Source organism: Marmota flaviventris, chromosome 19 (assembly GCF_047511675.1).
Source record: "Marmota flaviventris isolate mMarFla1 chromosome 19, mMarFla1.hap1, whole genome shotgun sequence".
Taxonomy (NCBI): Eukaryota; Metazoa; Chordata; class Mammalia; order Rodentia; family Sciuridae; genus Marmota; species Marmota flaviventris.
In genome coordinates, this window is record NC_092516.1 from 746,938 (window position 1) to 774,628 (window position 27,691).

Below are 27,691 nucleotides of genomic sequence, written 5' to 3' on the forward strand. Positions count from 1 at the left end.
CCTGGACCCTGTCACTCGTGTTGTGGCTGGCATGCAGGGGTCCTCAGAACACTCTGTCCAGCACATGAATACGCTTGACACCTGTGATGCCCCCCAAGCCATGGTCCAGTGCCCCAGGCCCTCCTGCTCACTGTCACGGCCACACTCTGCCCTAGCCACTGCTCCTGGGACTCGGGAGGCTCCTGGCTGCACTCGCAACCTCCGCCTCTGGCCTGCCGCCTTCCTGAGAGAACCCCTCTTCCCAAAAGGGCCACAGAGCAGGCTTTCCTCGGCCACCTGTGGTCCCTCTTCGTGACTGCTATCAGGCCTGGCTGCTGCCTGTACCATAACTTACGTAAATATGTTAGAATGTTCTTTCCATGGATATTGTCAGTGGGAACCACTAACAGAACATTCTGCACACAGGGAGCCAGCTGTCCCACACTGTCACTGTCAGATTCAAAGGGCTGGGTTGATCCTCAACAGGAACGGGGCAGCAGGACCACGCTGCGGTGGCGCTAGCAGAAAGGGACCAGCTAACCCTTTAGAGCAGGAGGGTGCATATACGACAGGACTAACGGAGCAGAGGCAAAGGCACCATCACGTTCTCCAGTGGGAAACTGACACACCTAAAGGACAGAGATGAGGCAGGAGGTGGCGGCAGGGAGGGGGGGAGCGAGGGGAGGGAGGGGGATGGGCAAGTCTGTGACTAAAACTAAAACTGTGCTGTCGTTTTCCTGATGACCCCTGTCAGGGCTACCAGGACAGTCCAGGCCTGGACATGACCTCCAGCTCCCAGCCTCTCACCCAACGTGGCTCTTGAAAAAATACGCTGTAGAACAACACTTCGCTAGAAGGAGCTTGGAGACCCCGGGCTGTCTGTGCTGGCAGCACGTCTCTTCCTGTCACTGCACATGAAAGGGGGAAGGTGGCGCTTCTCGGAACTCTTGAAATACGGCTCCTGGAGAAGCAGACAGCCGTTCACTCAGAGCCTGACAACCCAGCGAGGAGCACGGAAGACCGACTGTGGGGTCCTCGGTGGCTCCGCACACGTGATGGGAGAAACCATGACAATGCATCTTGCTTTATTGAGTCCTTCCAGGTCCGCGTGAGGGGTAAGTCATGCCAAGGAGAGGACATCGGCGAGGGACGGCCTGAGGCTTGGTGGCGTGGGACTCTCTCTCCTACCCCTGTTAGTGTGGCTTTGCCAAGAAATCTCACTGCAGGAAAACTGCGCCTGTGCTTCCTTGCTGTGGAGGCTGACTGTCGGGCCTCCGGCGTCTGCCTGCTGGACGGCCAGGGGCTGCCGACTGAAGCTCCTGCACTTGTTTTTCCACAGACGGCAACACTGTCCAACGCTTCTACACCCTTTCGCTGGTCAGTGCATCTGGGCAAAAGCGCCCCGCTCCTCTGTCTCCCCAGCACCACCCACCTTATGACCCGAAGGCCAGGCCCTGCACTTCGAAGACAGCAGGCAGGGCCCAGCTGCTGGCTCCCTCTCCAACGTGGCCAGAGCCGCAGAGCCAGAGACAAGCAAAACGCAGCCAGGGTCTGAGCTTCCTCGAGGTCCGTTGCCTTTTCTATTACTGCCCCTACCCCTCCTTAGAATTTCTGGAAAATGACGAAATCTTTCTGTGACAAACTCTTTTCGTGACAGGAAGAAAAATGCTCTGAGGTCATCCCAATCTCTCCTAACTGATGGTCCCAATCTCTGGGAATGGGGGTGGGGATGTGTGTCAGAGATCGGGACATCAACCGGCCCAGAGTCCAAAGCCCAGTCATTTTCCTCTAGTGAGGAAACTCAGGCTCAGAGTGGCTGAGCATTCCCCCAGGTCACAGAGCAAACCAGAGGCACAGCTCCAGCCACTGCTGGATGGCGATTCCAAAGAGAGATGGGATCCAGATGGGGAGGGGTGTGCCCCCCATGACAGCCATGCACAAGGTGCCCCCCTCTCCCGCTGACAACAGCCTCAGTCTTCAAGGCCTGCCTGCACCCTTGAACTCACCTCTCAGGAGAGGCAGCTGCAGGAGAAGAGGCTGGCTGGGGAACAACTGTGGACACCTGGTCCCTTTGACCCTTAGTCTCCTCACCCATGAAACGGGAGTGGACACAGCAGCCACCCAGCCCCCAGTCCTGCAGTCAGGACCAAATGAGGAAGGCACAGGTCATGCTCCGTGAGTGCTGCCTGGCGTTACTGTGAACAGATGCAGACTGTGGTCTGAACACGGTACCGGGTGCCCACATCGTGTGAGTTAGGAAAGGAAGGGGCGAGAAGAGAAGCCGCCACCTCACAAAGCTGAGATCGAGCTGGAGAAGGAGGCCTGCCGGCGGAGGCTGCTGCCTTGTCTGGGGCTGCTCCGGGACCAGCTGCCCCCTGGGTCCTGAGGATGAACAGGCGTCAGCCTGGAGCTGGACAGGAGGGCCAGGACGTGCCACGCCAAGGCCTGAGAGAGCTTGGGGAGGGCTGGGATGAGGCGCTGGGACGAAGGGGAAAGGGAAGGCAGCCTCGGGTGCCAGGAGCCTGGAAGGGGACTGCTGGAGAGGCGGCATGACTTGGCGGGGCTCCGCCGACTTCTGGGGCCTCCCTGCCCCCAGTTGCTCAAGGTGGTCGCCCAGCTTCCGTGGGAGGAAGTGTGACACACAGTGAGCAGGTAGGGGAAGAGAGAGGGGAGGCGGTTCCTCCGCCAGCCATGGAGACAAGGGCCAAGTGCCGTCCACAGGACACATGGCAAACTGTGAGAACCCTTCTGGCATCTCGGTTCCCCCCAAGGCTCCTTCTGGGCCAGGTGCCTCATTTCCTCAGGCCCACTCTCCCTTTCTCTTGCCACAACCTCTGAAATCCGACTTCTCTGGCTTATTCCACCCTGACCCTCAGTTTTCAAGGCCTATGTAGCAACTGAACCCCGGGGACATTCTGGCCACCACAGAAAGCAGTCGCTGGCCCTTGATGGAGAGCTTCTCACGGGGCCTCGCTGTTTACCCAAGTGCTCACTCTAAACAAAAGGAGGCCAGGTCTGGGTGAAGGGAGGTGCACTGGGGGGAAGAAGGGGAGATTCCACTCGAGGGGGTCAGGGAGGCCGCGGGGCAGCGCGGTAGTGGAGGACCTGCCTGCCTGCCTAGCACAGGTGCAAGGGCCTGGGTAAGCCGAGCTTCCCTCTAGAGTAAGCACGTGCGCATGTGCAAGGCTTTCTCCAACCCTTGCGAGGCCACGTGAAGCAGGTAACCAGGTCTCCATTCTACACGAGGAAACTGAGGCCCAGGAGGAGGTCAGGCAGAGAGCAGAACAGGCGCCGGGTCTGAACGCGGTTTGACTCCCGGCCGCCTTCCGCCCTCTCTGCCCTGCCACGGGAGCCTTGCTCGTCACAGTCTCTGTCTTCCCGCACCTGCTCACGGTGTGTCACACTACCTAGCTGTGCTCTCAGTATGAGGACAACAGGCCACAAAGGTTTGATGGATGCACAAGGTTCTGAAGGAGACGACTAATTTGATCAAGTACAGCCTGCTATAAAAATGGACGGACAGGATCAGACACATTTCAAAACGGGGCAAACAGGGCATGAGGCGGGCGCTGCCATCTGACGGCTACGGCAGCCCACAGGAGGCTGGGAGGAGAGGACCGCATCAGCGGCAGTGGGTACCCATGGAGCATGTAGCCATGGGCAAGGGAACACAGACCTGACTCTCATTTCCGTTCCTATAGCAAGCATTGCATCCTCACTTCTATTTTTAGAAAGGCATTTAATTTGTGGAAAAGCATTTGATTTGGGTTTTTTAATTACCTGCCTAAAACAAAATGGTGCCCAACAGTTCAGAGTGAACAGGTCAACGTCACTGTATGACAGGGACACGCATGTGAAGTCAGAAGGCCTGCGTGCCGAGCGTGAGGACACACTCACACCCTCATACATACAGATGCACACATGTGCTGTGGTTTTCGGTGGTGGAAAGGTAGGCTTTGTGGCAAACCCCAACAGAGCTCCTCTGCTAGTCATTTCCCTTTGACTGAATGAACACTGTGAATAGTGTCTTCCTCCTTGTCAGTTCTCAAGTCTCGGCAAGAGACACTTTCCAAAGAATCCCTCACGCACTTCACATGGCCCAGCAAGATGCACTGGCTGCTTCTGACTTCCAGCAAACCACATGCCGCCTTAGTCCTTCCTGCCAGGGGCCTCAGGGTCATAGTCTGTGCTGACCCAAAGGGTCAAAACAGGTGTCCCCTTTTCACAGAGCTGCAGGAAGGGGAGTGCTCCCAGCTAGCTGAGTCGAAGAATCCACCGCAGAAGGGAAGGGCGTGCGTGACACCCCCCACCCCCAACACACACGGTCAGTAACTAGTTATGGAGCTTCCCCTCGAGTCCCGATTTCTGGATTCCTCCCGCTCAGGGCTGGGGTGGAAAACACCCATACTGAACCTACATAAAAGGAATCAGCAGGAAACCTGCGTAAAGAGATCACGGGAACACCAGGTAAGCAATGTTCAACATTTTTCTATTTCTTCTGACCATGTACCAACTCCTTGGCTGCAGTCACACAAGTGCTGCCAGTTTTGGAAAACTGTAGACCAGCTATTTCGAAAGCTGACCAGATGTCTGGCCAATTTCCAGTGTAATTCCAGTTCTGATTGTGTGTCAGCCCAGATCCAGGGCAGCGTGGGCCGCTCTGCCTGGTGAAAGCCTCCCTTATCCTATACCTTTCACCTTCCCATACTGCTCCTCCAGGTTCCAGTAACTGCTCAGCAAAATAAGACACAAAGGCCGAGATTCCACCCGGTCAACAAGGGGAGCGAGGGGCAGGAGTAGGGGCATCTCCCACTCATGCCCGCCCTTGCACCAGGGCTGGCGGACTTCAGCGAGACTGTGTTTTCTATTACAGATGCGAACAGAATTCATTACGTGGCCCAAGTGACTCATGACAACCGCCTTCCTCGACCAAGCCACCCTGTCCACTGCGGGATGTGCATTCTGGTGCAGCCCTCAGCTGCTATGGTTTAGTGGAAGCCTGAGCTCACATTTGGCTTCATTAACATTGCTTTTATGTTACAATTGTCTTATGAGAAAAAAATCTGTTTGAAAGAGGGACCTGCTTAGCGGGTAAGGTCTGAAAGAGAGAGGCTGGGGGTCAAGTACAGCCAACCGGAAGGCCACAGTGGCTGGCCAGCATGGAAGGTCACCTAGCTATGGGACACCACAGAGTCTTGGATGGGCACTGCCTCAGTAGTGAGGACCTTGCTAGCCCCAGACTAAAGGCTGGGCCATTCTACCTAAGCTTTAAACTCAGCCTCAAAAAGAAGCAAGTTAACTCTAAGTAACTTACCACAAGCCCCAGAATACTTTAATGAAGAATCCAACAGTGTGCAATTCTTAACTGTCAATCAATCAAAAATTATCAGACATGTAAAAACAATAATGACAATAAAATGGTAGGGGAGAATATGACCTCAAATCAAAAGAAAAGAAAAATAAATAATAAAAACAGAACTAGTAATCACAAAAGTGACAAAATAGATAAGAAATCAGAAGGGAAACTATAAAATAACTTCAACTGAATGAAAATAAACTATATGTATATATAATTATACACACATGCACACACACACACACACACATGCACATATATATATACATAAATTTATTGGATGCAGCTAAAGAAGTGCTTAGAAATTTACAGCATCAAAATCCTATAATAAAAGAAAAAAAAAGGTTAAAAACCAAGGACTATTGCAGAGAGGGTTAGACTGGAAGGGAACAGTGTAAAATGTTTTGGATAATAGACTTTTTTAATTATCCTGTTTATGGTGGTGAATGTGAAAATCCAAGTGTGTTAAAATGCACAGAACTACAGATCCCAAATAGTTAAATTTTACTTTGAATTAATTTAAAAAATAAAATAAACTTGCTAGCTTAAGAGGTCAATGAACTAAGCTTCTCCCTTAAGAAACTATAAAAAGAAGAATAAATTAAATCTAAAATAAGATTTTAAAAAAGTAAAAAACAGGGCTGGGGCTGGGGCTCAGTGGTAAAGCACTTGCCTCGCATGTGTGAGGCACTGGGTTTGATCCTCAGCACCACATAAAAAAATAAAGATACTGTGTGTTCATCTACAACTAAAAATATATATATTAAAAAAGTAAAAAACCGAAATCAATGAAATAAAAAGAAAGACAATAGCTACCAGCAATAAAATTGATAATCTTTAGGCAAACTGATGAGGAAGAGCAAAATTATAATCTAAATTATCAGCACCAAGGATTAGAGGGAGGACAACACCACACACGATACGAGGCGTCGTACTATGAATGAGTTTGTGACAATAAGACAGTTTAGATGAAATGACAACTTCCTTGAAAAATACACACCACTGAAGCTTACTCAAGAATAAACAGAGAACCTTAAATATTCCTGCATCTAATGAAGAAACCGAGAGGTTGAAAACTTCCCCTCATAGGAAACTTCAGGCCCAGATGGCTATACTGGCCAGGAACTATTTAAATAAGAAACGATCCTAGTTCTGCGAAATTAACTCCAGAAAATCAAGGAGGAAGGAATATGTCCTCTCATCCCATAAGGTAAGCATAACCCCAACAGCAAACTCAGACAAGAAGACTACAGTACCATTCAGGTACACACATACAAAAATCCTTAACAAAGTTCTAGCAAGTCAAATCCAACACTGTACGTAAAGTACCACATTAGGTGGCATTAACCTGAGCTGACCACCATGGATCAGAGTTTCCTAGAGAAGGTGGCTTCTGGGTGGACCTAGACAGACAAGCAGAATCCTAATTAGGTGATGATGTTGGTAAGAGAAAATGGCAGGATTCCCCAAGAACCGGTGGGTGTAAAAAGCTCCTGTTCTTGGGAACAGTCCCAGACACAGGGCTGAGCCCTCAGGACCCCCAGCCAAAACTGACTATTCCAGCGTTAGACCCACTACCAAGTTGAGCCATCAGATTTCTTGCCCAAGAATTTGAAACGGAATGGAAAGAGATTCCAGCCTGGGATCAGCTGCTTTTCAGCAACCACCGGGGTCCTGTGAGCAGCTCCAGAGGCCTGCTGTAGGCTTTCCCTTCAAGCTTAACTATTGAGACAGTTTCTGTTGCTTGCAACCAAAAGAGGGTGGAGAGCCCCAGAGCACCATGACAGCCACCACACTTCTTCTCTGAACGATTTACGTCATCGCATAAAAATGTGAAAACCCCTGGGCCAGAGCCAAGAGCTGGGTGAAGGAAAGCCCTAAGAATCAGATCAAGTGCGAAAGGCACCTACCTTGACTGGTACCGGACCCGACATGACTGTGCAGAAGGGTGGAGGTAAAGGGAGAGGGGCGGCACTTCAGGCTTCTGAGTGGGAAAAACCCATGTCAAAGCTCTCAATAAAGAGATCACCTGGCAGTGCTACCGGGGATGAATTATAAAATGGCATGTGCTTGACCCTTCTGGGAGGCTGATGACAACTGTCCAGGCCTGAGACAATGGCCACTGCAATGACAGGCCCAGACCTTGCTTGCTTCCGTGTCTTGGTTCTCACCTCCCACCTGGCTTAGAGCCAGGCACTGGGTGGACACTCAGAACTTAAGTCTGCTGGTGACACGGGCTGGAAAGAGAGGACTGAAGGAATCTGATATGTGCTAGAGCAAAGGAGGGAAAGAGCTAAACGCCATGCCTTTCGAGTTTGTTGGCCACTGCAACTAGACAGGAGTGCAGAAGTGTTCATCTATGGGGTGCTAGCACACAGTGTCAGGGTGTTCTGAAAGCACCCAGGTAAGCGTCCCCAGCACACAGCCAGCGGGAGTCCAGGCTACAGAGCTGGCATGGGTGGGGGAGCCCGGGGAGCGGCGGGCAACCACAGTAGGAGCCAGCAGGCCCCGTGGAGTTTGGTCTCCTTCCAGGAACTGAGGCCCCACGGTGCCAGCTGCCGAGCCAGGAGCTGGTGGGGGGACTTCAGAAGCCACTGGAAACCCTATGTACTCCCACTTGGGTATCAGAGGTATCTTTTTTGAAAAAAAAAAAGATGAGAAACTGGTAGCATGAACCATGTTTGAAAAGGAAAGTTGGGGGAGAGGGTGGGAAGAAACTTTCATCACTGTATTTTTCTCCACTTATTTCTCACGATCAACAATTTAAATAGTTATGTCAAATGTGCTTTAAAGTCCGTAGTCACAGGCTTAGTAAAAACCAACTCCGCCTCCTCCCCAAAGGCTTATGAGATACCTCTGAGGCGGACTTGAAGTAATGTCTCATCTATGCCCAGCCGAGCTCTGGGAAGGGGCCAGAGGGAATATTCCAGAATCCTCCTGAGGAGATTCTGATGTGGAGGTTTCCTAAGTGCCCTGTCAGGCCAAGTAGGCCAACACCAGGGCTGTCCCCAGCAGTGGCGGTGACGGAAAATCCCAGTGGACTATCAGCTCCAGAGGGGCTGGGCCTGGCCACGCAGCCTCAGCAGGGGAAGCCAGAGACCACGCCTTTCTTCAGAAAGGAAACCCACGTTTCCACAAAATCCACCCAGGTTTATTTTAGCTCTGAACCCACAGCAAGAACACCGAGCATTACAAATAGCAAAACCAAGGTTACAGTGTGACTGGCTTCAGTTCTGACGCTGGGAAAGCAGTCCTTAGTAAGGCAGCTGCAAAGCCAGGGTGGACAGAAAGCCACAGCGTGAAGACAGTCCCACTGGTGAGACAGTGAACACTCAGACCTCTCCCCGTGTTGCGAGTCACCAATTCCTGGGGCGTCAGTCTGTGCTAAAACACCTGAGAAACCCGGAGGAAGACTAAAGAGCAGTTTTACAGAAGCTGCCCGTGGAAGCCAGAAAGGAAATTCCTCCCCAAAGCCCTCTCTTCCCTCTGTGCAGAGGGAGGGACGCTGCCGAGTGGCCAGTGGCGGGTGGAAGGGGACAGAAGTGCACCCACCTTTGTTATGGGACATGGCGTACAGGAGGCAGAGCACGAAGAGGGCATGGTAGTCGTCGTCGGGGCTGTCCAGGGCGTGGAACACCATGTCCAGGAAGGGTCTGGAGGAGACAGGGAGGAGCATGAGCCTCGTGGCACAGATGGACGTCTCCCCTCTCGTCCCCTCCCAGGGCGCCAGCAGACCTTGCTCTCACAGCGCTGCGCTCTGAGGCCGTTCCACTGTGGGGACTCTACTCTATGCCCAGGCAGCACCAGGCACTGGGGAGCCTAGAACAGATGAAACGGACACTACAAATGGAAACTGCTGTCTTCAGGGGAAACTGACCAGAAAAGAGTGTCTTGTCACTCAACCACCTTTCACCAGATGTCCTGACACTGGGAACAATGACACCAAAGTTCCAGCTCTTTGCCTTCCTGTGCCAGTTAGCAGAGACGGAAAACGACACACATCATGACTTCAAGATGATGAACACAGGGCCGCGTGACACAGAGTAGGACCACACAAGGGCCAGGCAACAGTGGGGACCAGCTGAAGGACGGCGACTCTCGCGCCACACTTCTTGGTTCAAATTCTGACCCTGCCTCTTCACAGTCGCAGACCCTGGGCAAGCCGCTTCCCAGCTCCCCTCTCCCACCTGGAAAAGGGCAGAACCTGCAGGGTCACGGTGAAGAGCACATGCAAGGGGGACTCCAAGGCAGGGAGCGGGGCCAGCCCTGTGGAAGGGCCAACAGCGGGCAGCTGCTATCTCTGTCTTTAATATCCCAAGGGCACTGCGCCACGATTTCCTTTTGGCAGGGTACTGGCACAGGGATTTCGGGGACCGACGTTCCCTGACTGAAGAACCCACTGGGAGGTCTGTGGCCCCTGATGCTCTGTGGGTGAGCTCTAAATAGTGGCTGCAATACTGGAAATCGCACATCCCAAATGCCACCCTTTCAAGGTAAAGACTCTTCATACAAGGATGACTCTAGATACCAGGTTGAGACCAAGAGACCAGAGCACCCGGTGAGTGACCCAGGGCACAATTAACCCCTAGAGGGTCACACACGCAGTTATCAATCCTGAGCGTCTAGGGGAGTGAGCCCGGGAGAACAGTCGCTGCGTAATCTTTCAAACTCTTTTGAATTCTGAACTCCATAGATACACCATCGATGCAAAATGTTAAATTAAAAAAATGCAAAAGAAAAAAAAAACATATACTGGCTATAGGATTTCAAATAAACATGAAAAAATTAAAAAAAAAAAACATTTAAAGGGGACACTGACATTTGGACTCCATGTCTCTGGAGCCCCAGATGAGGCACCAACTTTCCTCTGTTAATAGTTTTGCCATGTGTAGGTGGGGTTTCCACAAGTTTCCAGTGATAACTTCAATACTTAAGAGCAAGAGAAAGTACAAGCCATTTTTTGTAAACCAGGTGCTTGAAATTTTGATTATAATTTTGGGAATGATCTGAATAACCCAGTACGACAGCAGGAAGGATATGCTTTATGCAATGAAGTATCACGAGGCCACCAAGCACTTGATTCATAAAGAGTACAGATGATGAAGTGGAAAAGATGCTCAGGCTTGATATTAGATGGAAAAGGAAGGATAAAGAGTGACAGGCACGTTTTGCTTATCTCTTATCAGTCGTTCAGTGCCAGTTTCCTGGGAATTCTGCCTGGGAAAAGAGGGCAGAATTCCCAGGAAACTGGCACTGAACGACTGATAAGAGATAAGCAAAATGACGATAACAGTGGCCTTTGAACATTAGGATCAGGGACAATTTTTGTTCCTTCTTATACTTTTTAAGATTTTTTTTCACATTTTCTGAATGTATATCACTTTCATACCTTTTTTAAATTTAATTTTTGATTTTTTTGGTAGCAGGGACTAAACCAGGAACACTGACCACTGTGACATCCCAGTCCTTCTCATTTCTTAGTCTAAGAGTCTCACTAAGTTGCTGAGGCTGGGCCTGAGCTTGCCAGCCTCCCCCTGGGGCTCTGCAGTCACTGGGATCACAGGCCGGTGCCACAACACCTGGCTCAACACTTTTTTTTAAAAGAAAAGAAACAATGTTTTGAATGTTTTTAGTTGGTTAGGTCCTATACTTAACCCTGAATTCAGACAGAGCCCATAATTATACAAGAAATATAAGAACAGTTCCACTTTCTACTCTGCTGCATCTTTGGGCAAGTAGGTCAATGTCCAGATTCACTCTATGACCTGGAGAACAAGTAGCCATCTTCCCTCGCTCTCAGCATGCTCCTGCCTCAGCGCTGGGAAGTGAGGAAAGAGGGCTGCCTCAGTCTCTGACAAGTGGCAGCCGAATATTTTTGCAAAGCAGACACAATGCTCCACCCTGGCCAGCCTCTCCGTGGAGGAGCAGGGACCTGGCCTGAAGCTTCCCAGGTCTGCAGATGGCCTGACTCACGGCGCTGAAGCCTTGCCACGAAAATCCAGGGGAAAAAGTACCAGCTTCAACCTTCAAGCACTCTGCTCTGCTTCTTACGGAAGGGCAGCAACACACAGGTATTTTTTTTCTTTAGAAAAGCTACAAAATTATGATAATAATAAAGCAAAGTATATGCCTCTTTTGTGTCCACGGATCAGAACCTCAGAAGCAAACACAGCCTCACAGCATTCACTTAGAAGCTGCAGGTAGTATTCTCCTTAGTTTCCGCCTCTCCTCCACCACTAGTCACTTAGGTTTCCAGTTATCCACATTCTAACTAGGGCTATGCCAACCATCAAAGCTTGTCCCTAACTTCTGTGCTTAGAATGACTTCCTTAATTCTCAGAGCTTCAGGAGCTACGTATTTTTTTATTGTTGTTGTTAGCAGATTAAAAAGGTCTTTATAAGTCGTAACAATTGTACACTCACACTGAACATATTCTAATGGTTTCTTGTTTAACAAAAACTAAAAATGGCTCTCTTGCACATCTGATTAAAAAAAAAGAAAATCCCATCTGTTAGATAACTGAAACATGTGTCACGTAGAGCTGTGGAGGGGAAAAAATCAGTGGGGTTCAACTCTTCACTGTCAGCTGGCTTAGTAAACAGGATGGGGTGAGCACTCGAGACCCCCGCTCAGGCAGTGAACATGTGGTGTTCATACGGAATCTCTGCAGGGAGCTATGCAGAGGGTTGCTTGGTGAGGAAGGAGTCACCCTAGCAGTGCAGTGAAGACCGTTCTGTAAGGGTGGCACAAGATTTAAGGAGATGTAACTTCACAGACCAGCACTGAAATGACCGATGGGGCCAAGCTCAACGGTGGGCAGCAGCACTGGACCACGCTGGCTGAGTCCTGAGGCAGCCCTCTGGATGGTGGTGAATGAATGACCAGGGAGACCTCCTGAGATCTGCAGGGGTGAGGTGTGCTGGGCAGGGGGGGGTCCCGTATGCTGGCCATCCTCTCTCCAAGGGGTGAGGTCCAGGGCCCCTGACCTCCCTGCTGCCCCTGCTCCTCCCCCCTGAGCCGAGCCACACACACCTGCTCCACTGCACACCCGCAGAGCACGTGGCCGCAGCGCTCTTCTCCTCGTCGGTGGTGTTCTGCTCCTGCAGGGAGGGGCTGGCGGCCAGCTCCGAGAGCTTGCGCTCCATGATCACCATCTCGATCTCTGCAAGAGACGTGGACACTGATGAGCCCGAGGGCTTCACACACCTAGAAGCGTAGACATAAGCAGTTAGAAAATCAGCACGCGCACGTCACTCCCAACAGGTCCAGCAGATGTTCAGCACCAGCACCGGCACCAGCACCAGGCTGGGGAGAAGCAGGACGGCCAGAACCGCTCACCTTGGCAACACCAGGAAACATGACCCTAATCTGAACAAGAAAATACTATTTGCAACCATTTATGTTATTTCATGATTTTAAAAAGGTATTTTACTTTATCGATACCACATTTCCTTCCCAAAGGATCTGCGGCAGCTTAGAAGACAGGACATGAGGTTACAAAGACCTGACCACCCCACGGCAGCGTGTGAAGCTGCCGACAGCGCACAGGAGCTGTGTCCTCCTTTCCGCTCTCCTTCTGGAAGGCACCGGGAGGCTAGGAACCTCATTTCACATTTTCCCCAAGTAAATCAGAGTGAGTATAGCAACGACTTAAGCATGATGTGCATTTCTGTTTTCAGAAAAAGCTGGGGACCTCTAGAGAAAAACATCTGGAACTAAAGGTGGACAGCTGGGCTTCCAGGGGTCCCTGCCATAGAACCTCGTTGTGAGGACAAGGACTTTCTCAGCCAGTGTCTGAACGCAGGTACAGACCGCTTCCCCCATAACAGGAGACGCGATGGGGAGGGGGAGACGCGATGGGGAGGGGGAGACGAGCTGGGGAGGGGGAGACGAGGAGAGAAACCTGGGCTGTTTCCAGGGGCTGAGTGAGTACACCTGGGGCTCCACCGTGGCCCCCACCCTCGGGCCTCCTAGCTGGCCTCTGCATCCGTCCTTGGCCCCCTTGTTTTCCCCACACCAACCTGAGGGATTTGTAAATGGGAATTAGCTGATGTCAATCTCTGTTCTGAAACTCCTGGTGCCTGTCCACTCTATTCCGGGTAAAATTCACAGGGCATCCCGGCTGGCCCCTCCACCTCCGCCCTGTGGGCACCCCACGCTCCAGGTGAGGCAGCTTTCCACTGCTTCTCAATGCCCCAAGCTTCTTGTGCCCCAGGGTCTCTGTGCAGCTACTCCCTCTGCCCGAGAGGCTCTTGCCCTTGGTCTTCTCTGCACAGGTGTGACTCAGTCACGCCCTCTGACGCTCAGCTCAAATGTCGTTTCCCAAGATGTCCTTTCCACCTGCTTTTCGTTTACTTCCTTTTAAATGATTAGCTGCATATTTTGCTCAGATTTCATTTCTTTTTCCCAACTTTTTTTTTTTTTTAAGTTTTAAATGACCACAAGACCTTCATTTTATTTATTTTTATGTGGTGCTACAGATTGAACCCAGTACCTCACACACACGTGGCTAGGCAAGTGCCTCTACCCTGGCCCCGGCCCCCAGCCCTACTCTGTGGTAGGGTCCCTCCTACCTTGTCAGGGGTAAATCCTCTAGGCCTGACACTTTCTCAGATTTTCCTTGATCTTGAGACCTTGGCAGTCTGATCAGGGACTTTAAGAAGTCCCTCATCCTGGGTTGACCTGATGCTTTTCTGACAATTTGACTGAGGTGAGGTTTGGGGAGAGGAAGATGACAGAGAAGTGTGCTTCTCACAGCGTCGTCTCCAAGGGACACACTAGCAACATGGCTGAAGATGCTGATGTTGCTGTTGCGCGTTTAACAAGCTAACCTTCATCAGTGTCCCCACTGCCAAGTTCCTTTTCCTCTCTTCCATACCACGCTTAAAGAGTGGAGCTGTGTTCTACCTCCTTGGGTGTCCACATAAACTATTTGCAGTTATTCTACCCAGGGGATTTGTCCTCTCTACCTTTACTTTGATTTTACTTAGTTTTTATAACTACCTGGATTTTATATTATCTGGTTTTTCCATTGTTCACTATCACTGGACTGAGGCTTCGCAGGAGAAGCCGTCCCATCTGTCCTGTTCTTCCTGTATCTCCAGAGCCTAGCCTAGGGGCTGGCAGAGCACAGGTGCACAGTGACTCTCTCTTGAGTGGACATATGGATGACTGCACTGACGGAGCCCAAGGAAGTTTCGGCAGTCAGCAGGGCAACGTGTCACTGTGGCTGTGACGTGTGGCAGGGGCGGTCCACAGCTGATTCAGATCTGTGGTGGATGTGCACACAGTTTTCTTCCAGGAGACATCTGACCCCACCACTCTTCCTGGACTGTTAGTGGGACTGTGCGTGCAGCCCCTGGGGCGTGCAGGCCACACACCTGCCCCGGGCCTGGTCTCTGGGAGGCTCACTCTCCAGAATACCCTGCCCTTTTGATCTGAAGGCAATGCCACAGATGAGAGGCTCCCACGGGGCGGTCCCCATTACACGCTGAGAGCCAAGAATGACTTTTAAGTGGTCTCTGGACAAACTTTCTGTCTATATGGTTTCAGAGTTTTTTTTGTTGTTGTTTTTGTTTTTGATGGGCATTTTAAGAAAATTCTAGCCGTACAGAAAGTCATTCTTTGGTGCATATTAACACTGAGTGAGGGTAAATTTAAGGAAAAAGCCAATTCAGAGAAAGCTGGGTCAGCAGCAGCCCAGGCAGTGCAAGCACAACAGCTCCTCCGCTCCCTGCACGCTCCTGGCCCAGACGCCCGTGGCGCCCGGCCACCCCCGCTTCTCCAGTGGGGTCAGCTGCCCCAGGGGTTGCAAGATGACTCACTAGCTAGCAGCTCCTTTTACCGCTTTAACTGTCCTCATCCTTGATATGGCTACTTTGTGTGTTTTAAGCCATACCTAGGATTAGCACCGTGATACAAATATGCATGATTTACCATGAATACACCTATATGCTCTTGGGAGATGCAGGCTTAAATCTCATATGTGTTTGCATTTACTGATAAAGCATGCCACCAAAGACATCGGAAGTCTACCAGGGAAACTGTGAAGCCAGCCTCCTGCCGACCGCTGACCTCACCAGCCACCACAGGCCATCTCCCCTGGGCTTCAAGTTCACTTCCCCAGGCACAGCCCTGCCCCTCCTGGCTGACATGGTGGGAACGCAGTTCCAGGACTCCTCAAGATCACAGCAGCGAGCCCCAGTCCACCCGTCCTCCTTGCATCTTTTCATCTCCCTGGACCGCACCACAAGTCTGGGGCAGAGAAGTTCATCTGTCCAGTGCTTGTTGGCTTTTTTTTTAAAAGCAGCTCAACCTTTGTATTTCTGTAGAGCTGGGGAGGGGGCCCAGGGTCTCACACATGCTGGGCAAATGCACAACTAAACACAGCCTCAGTCCCTCCATGTTAATTTGAATGACAGCTTTGCAGGGCTTGCTGCCATGACAGCAGGTAAGAGCAGGCTGCTCCAGGTGGAAGCTGGTGGATGCCAAACGTTTCTACCCACAGGATGCCTCAGGCACTCCACTAACGACCCTTTTTGGAATCCTGGGGTTTCACAAAAATCTGCCTGAAAACCACTGGTTTGGTCCAAACCTGGACACTGTATCTGAGGAACAGCGCCCAGATGTCCAGTGGCTCTTGACACAGCTTCATGTGTGGCAAAGCCGGGACTGTCCCCACCCCTCACCCCTAAAAATGCAGGGTGAAAGCTAAAACTAGCCCCCTTGAGCCACATCACGCCCTGGCCCAGGACAAGGCCCTCTCCACACAAATCGAGGTCTGTGAATCTCAGCTGTGCCCCCCAGGCGCTCCCAGGGCACCCCACCTTCGCCCTCAAGCCAGCAGAGCTGTGGAAGGAGCTGTTCCTCTCAGATCAGTTTCCAGATGAGGGAGAATTTTTTATTTCTAGTTGTAGATGGATACAATACCGTTGTTTTATTTATCTGTCATTTATTTATTTATCTATGTTTCCATGGTGCTGAGATTCGAAGCCAATGCCTTACGCGTGACCGGCAAGTGCTCTACCACTGAGCCCCCCCACCCCCCAGCCGTTTTGAACAATGCTATTCAGCACTCTTAAGGTGCCAGATCTCACCTACGGGTGAAATGCTACCTAGGTGCAGAAGTGGCAGGTAGGAGGTTTGCGAGGAGAGGGTCTCCCCAGGTTCTCACTGCTCTGAAAGGGACCCCACAGCCATCTTTAGAAGAGGATGCTGAAGAGGACCAGCCTGGCTGATGATTCAGGGTCTTGACGAACCCCTTGCCATGCTGCACCAGGTCTGGCGTGGTTCTGTGCTGCCTTTTGGGCCCCTCCTCCCACTTGTCCCTGCCGACACTGTCCCTGTGCTGGTGCAGCCCAGCTTTCCTCCCAGGGGCCACGTGCCACACTGCTGCCACCAAGGAGCAGTTCAGTGGGCTCATGTGGACTGATTTCCACAGGGACCTGGGGCTGATGACAGACCCTCAGAGGGGTCCACCTGACCTCGGTCGCAAGGTGAGTCACTTCTGCTTTGGAGCGTGGGGCTGCAGCGTGACCTAGCCCCGCACCTCCACGCGTCTGCCTGTGTGCTCTCTGTCCTGCAGGTGCACTGCCTGCACAGCTTGTTTGATCATTTTATTCAGCTGTCTTTTTCCACTTAAATGCAGTTTAAAAGAAAAGTTTAAATCACTATTCCAACCTTCAACCTAGCAGACCCACTAGGAGCAATTCATCTGGTAGATACACCTTCAACGACAGGAAAATGCATGTGTACAAGGGTAGTTAATGCAGTATTTTTATAACCCCAAAAAACTGGAAAGTCCCTAAACGTCCTGCAAAAGAGGTCGGTACAGGCACAGCGCAGCTGTTAAAGGAATGGGGAAGAGCCCTGTGGAGGGAGAGAGGGACTTCCAGAGCTACTGCCGAGCAGAAAGCGCACACACAGCCCACGGCCCTGTGGGCAAGCTGGCACGGACACCAGCCACCTCGACGCACTCGTGCTCACAGAAAGAAACAGAAGACAGACTGCAGACAAAGAAGGGGTGAGATGGAAGGCGTGTGGGAGGGGGACACACTGCTTTCAACACACCTTTTTGCTCAGTTGTGTTTGTTTTATACACTTTCACAGTTTTATATTTTGTAATATGTCCCATCTCGGTCTTCTGAAAGGACCAAAACGCAAAGACATCCCAGTAGCAATGAGAACACTTGGTGCCAGATCTTTCAACTGCCCATTGAAAGGAAACAGGGCTTTCCAGAGAAGTGGCTAATGGCAAGAATGAGCAGACGAGGTGCAAGATGAAGTGCAAGATCTCCACAGGCCAGGAAGGCAAGGGGGCTCACCACAAGGACACACAGCCAGCTGGGAAGGTCCCCATGGGCCCAGTCTGGGGCGACTTAAACACCAAAATCATTAAATAGAGCAATGAAATATAAACCATTAAAAAGATGAAGACCATGACCTTAAAAAGTAAATAAGAGAAGATGGGACCTCGCACAACGCAGTGACCAAGGCAGACTTTCCAACACGGAGAGCAGTCTGCTGCTGCAGAGCCGTCACTCTGTGATCGTCATGGTGAAGACTGGGTCAGGGGAGAACCATCAACGGATGTCAAAGCTAAGCAGGAATTGTGAAGAGCTGCATTGTCTCAAACTGTCCCCCAGGACTGCTTACTAGTTGTAAAAAAAAGAGAAAGTTATTACGTGGTAGGGAAGCTTGCAACACATTAACCAGGTGACCAAAATGAGCATCACCAGAAAAGACAGAAGGATACCATGTGCCTCTTGATGTGACACCCTGAAAGGACACGGGCATCGCTCCAGCCAAGCATGCAGGACCACAGTCCAATCACAGGAAACGTCAGGCCTCACGGCACAAAGGAGCGGGGGGTCTGCAGTTTTCAAAACAGTCAGCACTGGGGCTGGGGCACAGGTCACCTTAGCACGTGATGCGTATGCAGGGCCCTGTGCTCTCTCCCCAGCACAAAGGGAAACCAATCCACAGAGAGAGAGACGCCAGGGCGGGGACGGGCTCCAGAGGTAAGAGGCTGGAGACTCGACAAGGGAAGGCACCACCAACCTGGACTCCCACACACACCACTAGAACACGGAGAGAAGGGAGGACGACGAAGCCGTGACTGTGGTGCAGAATGGCGACACCGTACCCAGCAAACGCACGCTGACACTTTAGGAGAAAAGGGACAGGATGGACGTAACTTGTTCCTCGAACCAGCAGGTGGAGGGGAGTGTGCCAAGAGCACGAGAGTCGGGCCGTCAGCCTTCTGCTCTGCGTCCCTCTGTGCTGTCTGAGTGTTTATAAGAACAACACCTGTGTGTTCCTTTTTTAATTACCGAGATCAGCAAAAATATTTCCATTTCAAAAACAAAACACGAAACCAGAACAGCAACAGACCAGCACCATAGGAGTCCACCTAGGTGAGGTCCCTCGAGTGGAAAGTCTAGGAGATGGAAAGCAGAGCAGGGGCTGCCACAGGTGGGGGCAGCGGATGGGGCATCTGTTGGGTACAGAGGTTCAGCTGTGCAAGAAGAGAGTTCCGGAGAGAGATGGTGGTGACGGATTTATAACCCTCGGGCACCACTGCACACTTAAAATGGCTAAGACGGCCAACCTGACGTTGGATGTGTCTCTTAAAAGGCAGCAAAGCCCCATCTCTCAACCGGCCGTCTGGGCAGGGCCGTGCAGGCCAGAAGAGGCCCGGGGGCCTTGGAACCCACGGACAATGACTTCTGCCTCGTGATGTGACGGCTCTGGTGCCCTCCTCGGCCTTCCACATCACAGCACAACCCGTCAACTCTCCCAGGGGGACATGTTCTAACCCGACTTCATTTGGTAGATGAAGTGTTTGTCAGGGACGTGGCAGGCATGACCTCCCAATGGCCTTTGAATTTACAAATTCAAGGATTTCTCAATCGGCCTCTGGGTACTATACATCAGGAATCGCAGCGAGATGACCATGGAAGAGGGAAGGGAGAAGGGAAGGGGCCTTCCGAGGAAGGCTGGGGAGGGAGGATGAACTGCTGGTTACCCCAGAATTAAGAGGAGGAATGCGTGCTATTGGCTGGCTCTGGAGCAGTTTCAGGAAGCAAATGGTCCCTGACAGTAAGTGCGTTTGCTTGCACTCAGAGTACGGGAGACCCTTCCTTTGCTTCTTAGAGTCTCCGACTGAGCAGGGGATTGGGTTGAGAATGGTCTCTGGGAAGCTGTTCTTCACGGGTGACCCTAGTTCACCTTCCATCTTCCGCCTCACACCAGTTAAATCCACTGCAGGAGCTGACACCCACGGCTCCATATCATGCCGGGCCCACTTCTCCCCCCATCTTCCCACTCTGTCACACACTCATAACCACATGCTTCATTTATTAGTGACAGATCCCCACGGCAATTGCCTGGGGATCTAGGCACAGAACCCACCCAACCAGTCTCAAATGCCCCTTCAGTTCTTCACCCGGTCCTGCATCTTGGACAGGGTTCCAATACAGTGTCCTTGCACCATAAGCTAAAACCTGTGGGGTGAATGCTCTATGATAGCCTGAAGCCTGGGCATGAGATAGCCCCCTCCACAGGTGGAGAAGCACAGAGAAGGCAATGCCTAGCCCAGAGTCACAGAGCTGCGCAGGGGTAGGGCTGGGATTCAGACCCCAGCTTCCCGACAGTCCCTGGCTCACTCAATCAGAATACCACCAGTCTTCACCAGGTGAGCAGCAATGAGGTAAGGTTCCATCTAATTCTAGTGGAGACTTGAAGAAAAAAGAAGGATGCAAAGCTGGGGGTCCAAATTTGCAGGGACCCTGAGTTCCGTGGGCCGGGCAGGTGCAGTCATTCCAGCTGCCTTCTCTCCATGCCCTTGCTGGAGTTCCAGGAGAAGAGAAGCCCGCACAGTGGACTTCCGCCTGGTCCACGGCGAAGAAGCCAAAGCCAAGCCCTGCTGTTGGAACAAGAAGTTCACACGATCCAATCTCTTGTCTCAGGTGTCCTATGAGGTTACTACTCTGAGTAAATCCCAAACGAGAGAACTGTCCTTTAAGGCTGAAGGGTGACTAAGAGAGAAGCCAGCACCCTGGGATGTTGGGCTTCCTGGACAGCGTGAATACTCTGTTAGCTACAGGGACCAGGACATCCCTTTTCTTCCTTTTAATACTCGATTTCTGCAAATTTAGGGGCCCTGTGATTTCTTGGTTTCACAATGAGTCACTCGTTACTTGGGACCTGAGGTAGAGCACATCTCTTTGCAAACTGGGGATGGAGTGGACGGGCCAGGGGTGCACATTCACCTCACACAGCGTCCGCGTCTGGGCTCAAACGTGGAGGAGGTGTGAATTCTGGGTGCTACAATTTAAAAAACACATTAATGCCACACTCAAATCAGGTCATGGCAAAACTGAACCTCGTGACACATGCCTGTTTTATGCTGTCTTTTTAAGTAAAGATTTCACTACTAGAATGGGGGTGGCAGAGATGGGGGGTTAGTGCCAGTATCTCTTTAAGAGTCTCCTGAGTCCGTCTGTCACAACCAGATTGTCAACCATCTCTTAGAGATCCAGGGACAACGAAAGGAGCTTGCTAGAGAAGAAATAACACGGAGAAGAAAATAAGCCACATACCCACCTCAACGCAGGAAGGGAGAGAGGAGACGGACATCAGAGGGGCAGGGAGTGCCCAGAATTAGTGGGCCTTCTGGGGGAGACTCTGCTGTTTCTTCTGGCCCTGCACCCATGCCCCTGGCTTCTGAGGAACACACCCCAGATTTTATCAGAGGAGCCACAGTAGGATAGACACCTGTCCCAGGCCTGGCCACCCTGTCCTCTGGTTTGCAACATGAATGAGCGGCACCCGTGGGCCTGACCGCCTTCCAAGTCACAGCAATTAACAGCTGTGGGGGGGTTGTCCAAATTCTAGTCTAAGGAGAGACACTGACCACCTGCACCTTCAAACACAGCGGAACTGAGAGACCACACACGGGACTCAGAAAGCTCCAGAGTGGAAGTGCTGCTGCCCAGGAGGATGGAGCCGTGAACGCCGTGTTTATACACGTGAGTCCAGGGGGATGATGGCAGGACCACCGCATTCTGGAATGATTCATGTGTTCAAGAAATTAGGAAGGCAGCAAAACTGTGACGTCACCCAGCTGAGCTCTGGAGTCAGCATCAACTGCCCATTCTAAGCCTGTGGGGAAATTTCTGGCTCATCTGGCACAATGTGGCCAAGTAGCCTCCTGGAAAGCCTCTTTTGGGGGCTGGTGAAACTCTCCCCTGTGCCCTCCACAGGGCAACTGGCTTCGGTGGCAGGGAGCCCTCCCTCCCATCCCCGCAGTCCAAGCGTGCTGAGGTGGCTGGCCATTCCCGTTCGCAGGGACTGGGCCACCCAGCTGACTAACTGATTATGCTTTGGGGGCCAAGCCTGCCCTGTCCATATCACTGTTAGTCAGAGCCGAGGGCTGGCGAGACAGCATCCCTTAAAAGTACTGGAACAAAGGCAGGAGCATCTTTCCAAGACAAAATGGAAAAGAACACAGTGTACAAACTGAGGTGAAGTGTCCGTTTCCCCCCAGTGTGGCTATCCGGTGATGGCTAAACCAAGAGGTGAAACAGACAACTTTCTTCCAAAAAAAAAAAAATTACAAGATGACCCAAATAAGCAAATACATATGGCTTGCTTTGTGTCTGCCCCTCAACCTCCCCACCAAAGTGACATTTGTTGGCAAAGGTTCCCCATACTACACTTTAATCAGAAACCAAAGCAGGCCAGAGGTCCCAGTCTCAGAAAGGGATCTGGGTGGCACCAGGGTGACCTGCAATCATTGCATTCACTGACGACTGCTAAGAAAATCACAGTGGGGCCAGCAGGGTGGGGCCAGCAGGGTGTGTTCTAGTTGCAGGATCGCAGGCAACTGCCAAAGACCCTGAACTCCCAGCCACTGCTTCAGCAAGGGGCTGTGGCACAGCTTCAGCCGCCCTGGACTGGAGGCTGGGGGAGCTGGCTTCGGTGTCAGGAATGTGCCCCCACCCCAGCAGACCACAGCCAGGCGGCCAAGAGGGGGCTGCCTTTCTCCCGGGAGGTTGCGTTCTTCCCTCCAGCGAACAGAGCTCTACCCCACGGCCACCAAGCACAGAGTCCCATCACCCCTCCCCCAGGGCCTGGGCCACAGCCAGAGGCCCCATCTGTGTGGCTGTGAGCCTGGTCCATGACACAAGAAACTGGCCCATTCTGTGTACTTAACCCCAGAGGAAATGCTCTCCAGTTCAAAAGGGTTCAGCATTTAAACAAGAGTGAGAAAAGAAAGCAACCCAACCACCCCGGCCAGGCAAAGGGGGGGATGCATTCTCTGGCCAAGCGCATACCCACCACGCAGCGCACCTCGCTCTAGACAGATGGGGCTGCTAAAAGCTCAGGGGGAGATTTTGTGGACTGAATTTGACTATGGGACTCCAAAAAAATCATAATCTATTAAAAGTATATAATCTCATTAGACCCCTCTCTTTCTTCCACTGTGTACTACGCACAAACCATTATTCCAAATTATCCGGGAGAAGAACAGTAGCAATGATGATGAAGATGACAATAATGATGGTCATTAGCAGCAGCGAACCCTCTACAGCATCAGACAGGGACAGAGAACTGTTCTGAACAGATCAGATGTGCTACTTCTCTTTTTTTTTTTTTTTTTTTGTGGTGCTGGGGATTGAGCCTGGAGCCCTGCCCAAGCTAAAGCAGACACTCTACCACTGAGCTACGTCCCCAGCCCTTTTTAAATTTTTATTTTGAGACAGGGTCTCACTAAATTGCTCAGGCTGGTCTTGAACTTGAGATCCTCCTGCCTCACTCTCCTGAGCTGCTGGGATACAGCCTGTATCGCTGCGTTAGTTCTTTTAATTCTCAGAGTCACACTGCAAAGTAGACACTATTTGTGACCCTCTTTTTACAGAGGGGAGACCTTGCTCCAGGTTTCCCACTCCATGAGGTGGACTTGCGCTGGATCTGCTGTGACACAGCCCACAGCTGGCTCCAAACAGCTGGACTGTCCAGAACGAGGTGCACTGGTGGGCATCAGAGAGGAACAGAGGTGTCCATGGACATACACTAGGGAGCAGAGTAGCAGAGAGCACCCAGCCAGCGGCAGCCGGGGCGGGCGGCGCAGAGTGGTGCGGCTGGGGACTCACCTTCGTTCTCCCCACTCGTCTTCGCGCCTTTGGAACCACCCTCTGTACCTTTAGCCTTCTCGGCGTCTTCCTGGGCGTCCTCGGCAGCCCCCTTCTCCTCGTCCTCCTCCTCCCCAACGTTTTTGTAGTTGGGTCTCTTTTGCACCCGCCTCTTGCCCTTGTGCTTGTTCATCTCAAGGGACCGCTCCAGGGACTCAGTGGGTTTAATGAAGCACCGAATGCTGGGCTTGGCCTAGGAGTCCAAGAAAGGAACCCATTAATTGGAACACTGGGATCTTGATGGATGTTTGCAAGCTGCTCCACAGTTTCTGCCTCCTAAACAACAAATGCTACTTCCTGGTCTAGAATTATGACTAATATCGTTACCATCATCAAAAAATCAAAAATAGCACCAGTTGCCATTTACTGCTCACTACCCCATCAGAACTGCTGTGTTTCGCCAGACCAGCTCACACTTCCAGGTGTCTGCCGTACACAAGCTGCTCTACGGCTCTGATTGTGTTGCCTCATTTAAACTGTATGACACCCCTTAAGAGAGTGCAGTTGTCCTCATTTTAGAGATAAGGAAGGCAAAGGTCAGAGACACTAAGTGATCTACCCAAGGTTACAGAGCCTGGCGGCAGCTGAGCTAAGATCTAAACACATACCATCTGCACCACCTGCGTCTTTGCTACATACAGCACGATGACATTGCCATGTTTAAGTAAATCTTTGTTTTATATAAACGTGTGTGTGTGTGCGCGCGCGCTGTAGATGGACACAACATCCTTATTTTACTTATTTATTTATCTATTAGTTTTTACGTGGTGCTGAGGATTGAACCTAGTGTGTCACTCAGGCTAGGCAAGCACTCTACCGCTGAGCCCCAAACCCAGCCCGGTAAGTCTGTTTTAGAAGAAACTGTCTCTCACTACAGGAAATGGTACATCAACCTGCCTCACTGTTGTGAAAATAAACAACAAAAAGACAAGGCGAGGCTCCCTGGAGGCAGCCACGTGCGGGCTCTCCCTAGCATCAGTGACACAAAGGTGTCCTCTCCACAGAAGACGCTTCTTCCAAGAGGACACAGGGCCCTCTCAGAAAATGAGGAAGGCCCCTGTCACCTATAATCCATACCCCATTCTCCTGTATCGCGATCTTCCTAACCACCACGATACACAGTCCAGTTCAAAGCTGAGAAAATAGAGGCCTGAGAGGCTCAGCAACCTGCCGGATGTCAGCCACCACTCAACTGCAGAGCCTGATTCTGAACCCAGGCTGCTCGACTCCAAAGCCCAAGCCTTGCCTAAAATAGCACCGTGTCATCAGAAACTCAAACCCAGGTCTCAGCTTAGTATTCTTTTAAAAATATATGCATATAGATGGGCACTGCGGCACCTGTAGTCCCAGGCTCAGAGACTGAGGCAGGAGGATGGCTTGGGCCCAAGAGTTTAAGGCCAGCCATGGATGACATAGCAAGACCTTAAAAAAAAAAAAAGGAAAAAGATATACATGCAAATCAACCATGTCTAGAAAGGAGTTAAGACGAAAGGAAACTGATTTTTAGTGCAGGGTTTTGATTGAAATGTTTCTCCCTTTCTAAACTCTGGATAAGCTTCAGACACCATTTTGTCATTAAGGAAAAAAAAAAAAAAAAAAAGATTTAGAATACACTTTTCCATTACCTTGATGTGGATCATCCATCTTACGAACGTACCCCAAAGAGAAACCATTTGTATTCCAGGGCCACTATACCTTGCCAACAAGTGGTATGTGCTCAAGGCACACAGATTAATTTCAATAATACTCAAAACAAAACCCAATTGAGAGCTAAATTAGCATCCAAATCCAAACATTCATTTTTATTTACCCACTTTGTATTAGTCAACCACAAAAATGACAAATCAATTGAGACATGGTTCTTCTGTCCAGGAAACCCAGATAGCATATCACAGATGCCAACAACCAAGAGGCCAGAGACGACAGCACTCAGAGCGTGCACTCCTTGACAGACGGCATCCGTCAGAGCCCGCTGAGGATGCTGTGGGATCGAATGCAGCCCTGGGTGCCCCTCACCCTCTCCTGACCCACCGGTGAGGCCCCAGGACTAAGACTAGATTCCTCCCGTCACCACCTACTCCCCGAGAATTTTAGAGCATGCCATGCAATGGTCAGAGCTTGCAGACACAGAAAACCAAGGCCAAGTGCACAGCAACCCCCTGCCCCCAGTAAGAGGAACAGAAATTCACACGGATGGATGAAGAAGCCCTTCCAGAGCCCTGTGTAGACAGGACTGTACAGAACAACTGGAGGAACAGAGGGAAGTGAAGCAGGGCTTGGGGCCATCAGAGTGGCCCGAACCCCAGACCAGCTGCCCAGTCACGATCTTTGTCTGAAATAGGTAGCAAATCATTCTGACCTTCTAGAACTAAATGAAAACGTGGATATAAAGTCTTCAGGGTTGGGGATGTGGCTCAGTGGTAGAGCATTTGCCTTGCATATATGAGGCCCTGTTTTCAATCCCCAGCACTGGAAAATAAAAAAGGAAAATCCCCCAGAGAGTGGTGAAACAGTAATAATCCCAAGTGACAGTTACCACCTTCTTTTCTCTGCCTTTATCAAAAAGAAAAAAATTGACTGTAAAAATGAATTTCAGAACTTTCCAAAAGGATCAGTTTTTCTTGACGATCAGGTGTTTGGGTGGAGGGGAAGACATGCTTTCTGGGGAAATTTCAGATCTTTAAAAATGCAACCACCCGGTAAGCAGCTGGAAATAACTAAAGGTCCATCGACTGGGGCGTGGTAAGGAAATTATGGTCCATGCATCCATAGATAAGAGATCCATGTGGATGTTAAGAAGTCGGAGGGTTTCTGTTCCTGGGTGGACTGATGCGGAAACGGTGCCAGGGTGAACAGGCAAGAACAGGCATGTGGTGAGGTCCCTTCAGGAGAGCTTTTCAAAGACTACGCACAGTGACGTAAGCACAGCTGTCCTAGAAAGAGGCGTAAGAATGTGACATTTCACCTCTGGGGAGAGAGAAGTCAGGCACTGGGTGCACACACCACACAAGCACTCTGTCTTTTCATTTGGTTTGAAATTTCTGATCATGTACACACAGTCTCTTTTCTTTTTTAATTTGACAATGGTTAGCTGGACATTGGGTTCTGTGCAATTTTTGTTTCCTTTTCATTCTTCTGTATTTAAGAAGCTGGCATTTCCCCCTTAATAAACATACAGTCATCGTAGAGAAGCTAGTGCCACTTGGCTGGGAACAGAGGCAGAGATCTGTGACCGTTCCTGCTCAGAGGAAACACAGGGACCCTGAGCTCAGTGGGCAGCTTCTGGAGTTGGGGCCAGCTAAAAGTCACGAATGGAATTTCGATGGTGGCCCAAGGGCCTAACTGTTCCCTGCCGGGCCTGCACCTGCCTACTGGTTGCGGCGGCCCTCCCCAGCCTCCCGTCCCTCCAGCCCAGGCTCTGGTCCTGGCTTTTTAAGGACAAACACTCTGGGAAAGGTAACTCCTCAGGCCGTGCCCAAGGCCTCTCAAGGAATGCGGGATGGATGGGGATCAGGGAGCACCCTCTACAGCGGCAGGGACAAGGGTCAGGAGGGACAAGCAAGGCCTGGGAGCCAGGGTGGAGGAGGTGAAGCAAAAAACGCCACTGGTGAGAGAGAAGTCCCACGAGTGCTCCCTGCGAGGCCTGGCCTGTGTGCGCAGCTGAGAGACCGGAACAGGCTGCACGCGCACAGCAAGTCAGCTCCGTGGCAGTCAGCAATGCCCTTTAAGGAAGAACCCCGTGGGGTCAGCAAGGAGCTCAGTGGCAGGGCGCCTGCCTCGCACGTGGAGGCCCTGGCTGCATCCCCAGCCCTGCTGAAAAAGAGAAACTATGTTCCATGGTTGGTGAAACACGGACACCGATGTGCATCGCGTGTTCCATGGTTGGTAGATCTTTTCAAGAAAATGCACAGAGAAAGGTCTGGAAGGACAGACTGAAGACAGCGGCTCTCTCTGAGGAAGACACGGAGGTGGGGACTTTCACTTTCCACCCTACCTGCTTCAATGTCACGCAGTTGTTCTGCCCTGAGAAAGGACTACCAGTGCCACCGAAAAGTAAACACACCTTTAAAAACCGTGTCCAATGCCACTGAACTCTGCACTTAAAAATGGTTAGGATGGCAAATTCAATGTCATATTTATCAACACAGTTCTTAAAAA

The 27,691-nt window shown here is 51.2% G+C and overlaps 1 protein-coding gene and 1 long non-coding RNA gene across 6 annotated transcripts in view; one reads left to right on the forward strand and one right to left on the reverse strand.

Annotated features, from left to right (window-relative positions):
* Window positions 1-27,691, reverse strand: part of Clec16a (C-type lectin domain containing 16A) — a 177,181-nt gene that overhangs the window by 103,214 nt on the left and 46,276 nt on the right. For 4 of the 5 annotated variants that reach the window (XM_027940441.2, XM_027940444.2, XM_027940443.3 and 1 more), the window contains exons 10-12: window positions 23,495-23,726; window positions 12,369-12,498; window positions 8,888-8,988 (exon numbers count right to left, since the gene is read on the reverse strand). In XM_027940441.2, coding sequence (XP_027796242.2) covers window positions 8,888-8,988; window positions 12,369-12,498; window positions 23,495-23,726 — 463 coding nt within the window. The remainder of the gene's footprint in view (window positions 1-8,887; window positions 8,989-12,368; window positions 12,499-23,494; window positions 23,727-27,691) is intronic. The other variant, XM_027940442.2, reaches the window with a different exon arrangement.
* On the forward strand, window positions 979-5,022 carry LOC114096843 (uncharacterized). The gene is made up of 4 exons (XR_003583504.2): window positions 979-1,094; window positions 1,319-1,545; window positions 4,208-4,446; window positions 4,853-5,022. It is a non-coding gene; the product is annotated as an uncharacterized lncRNA (long non-coding RNA).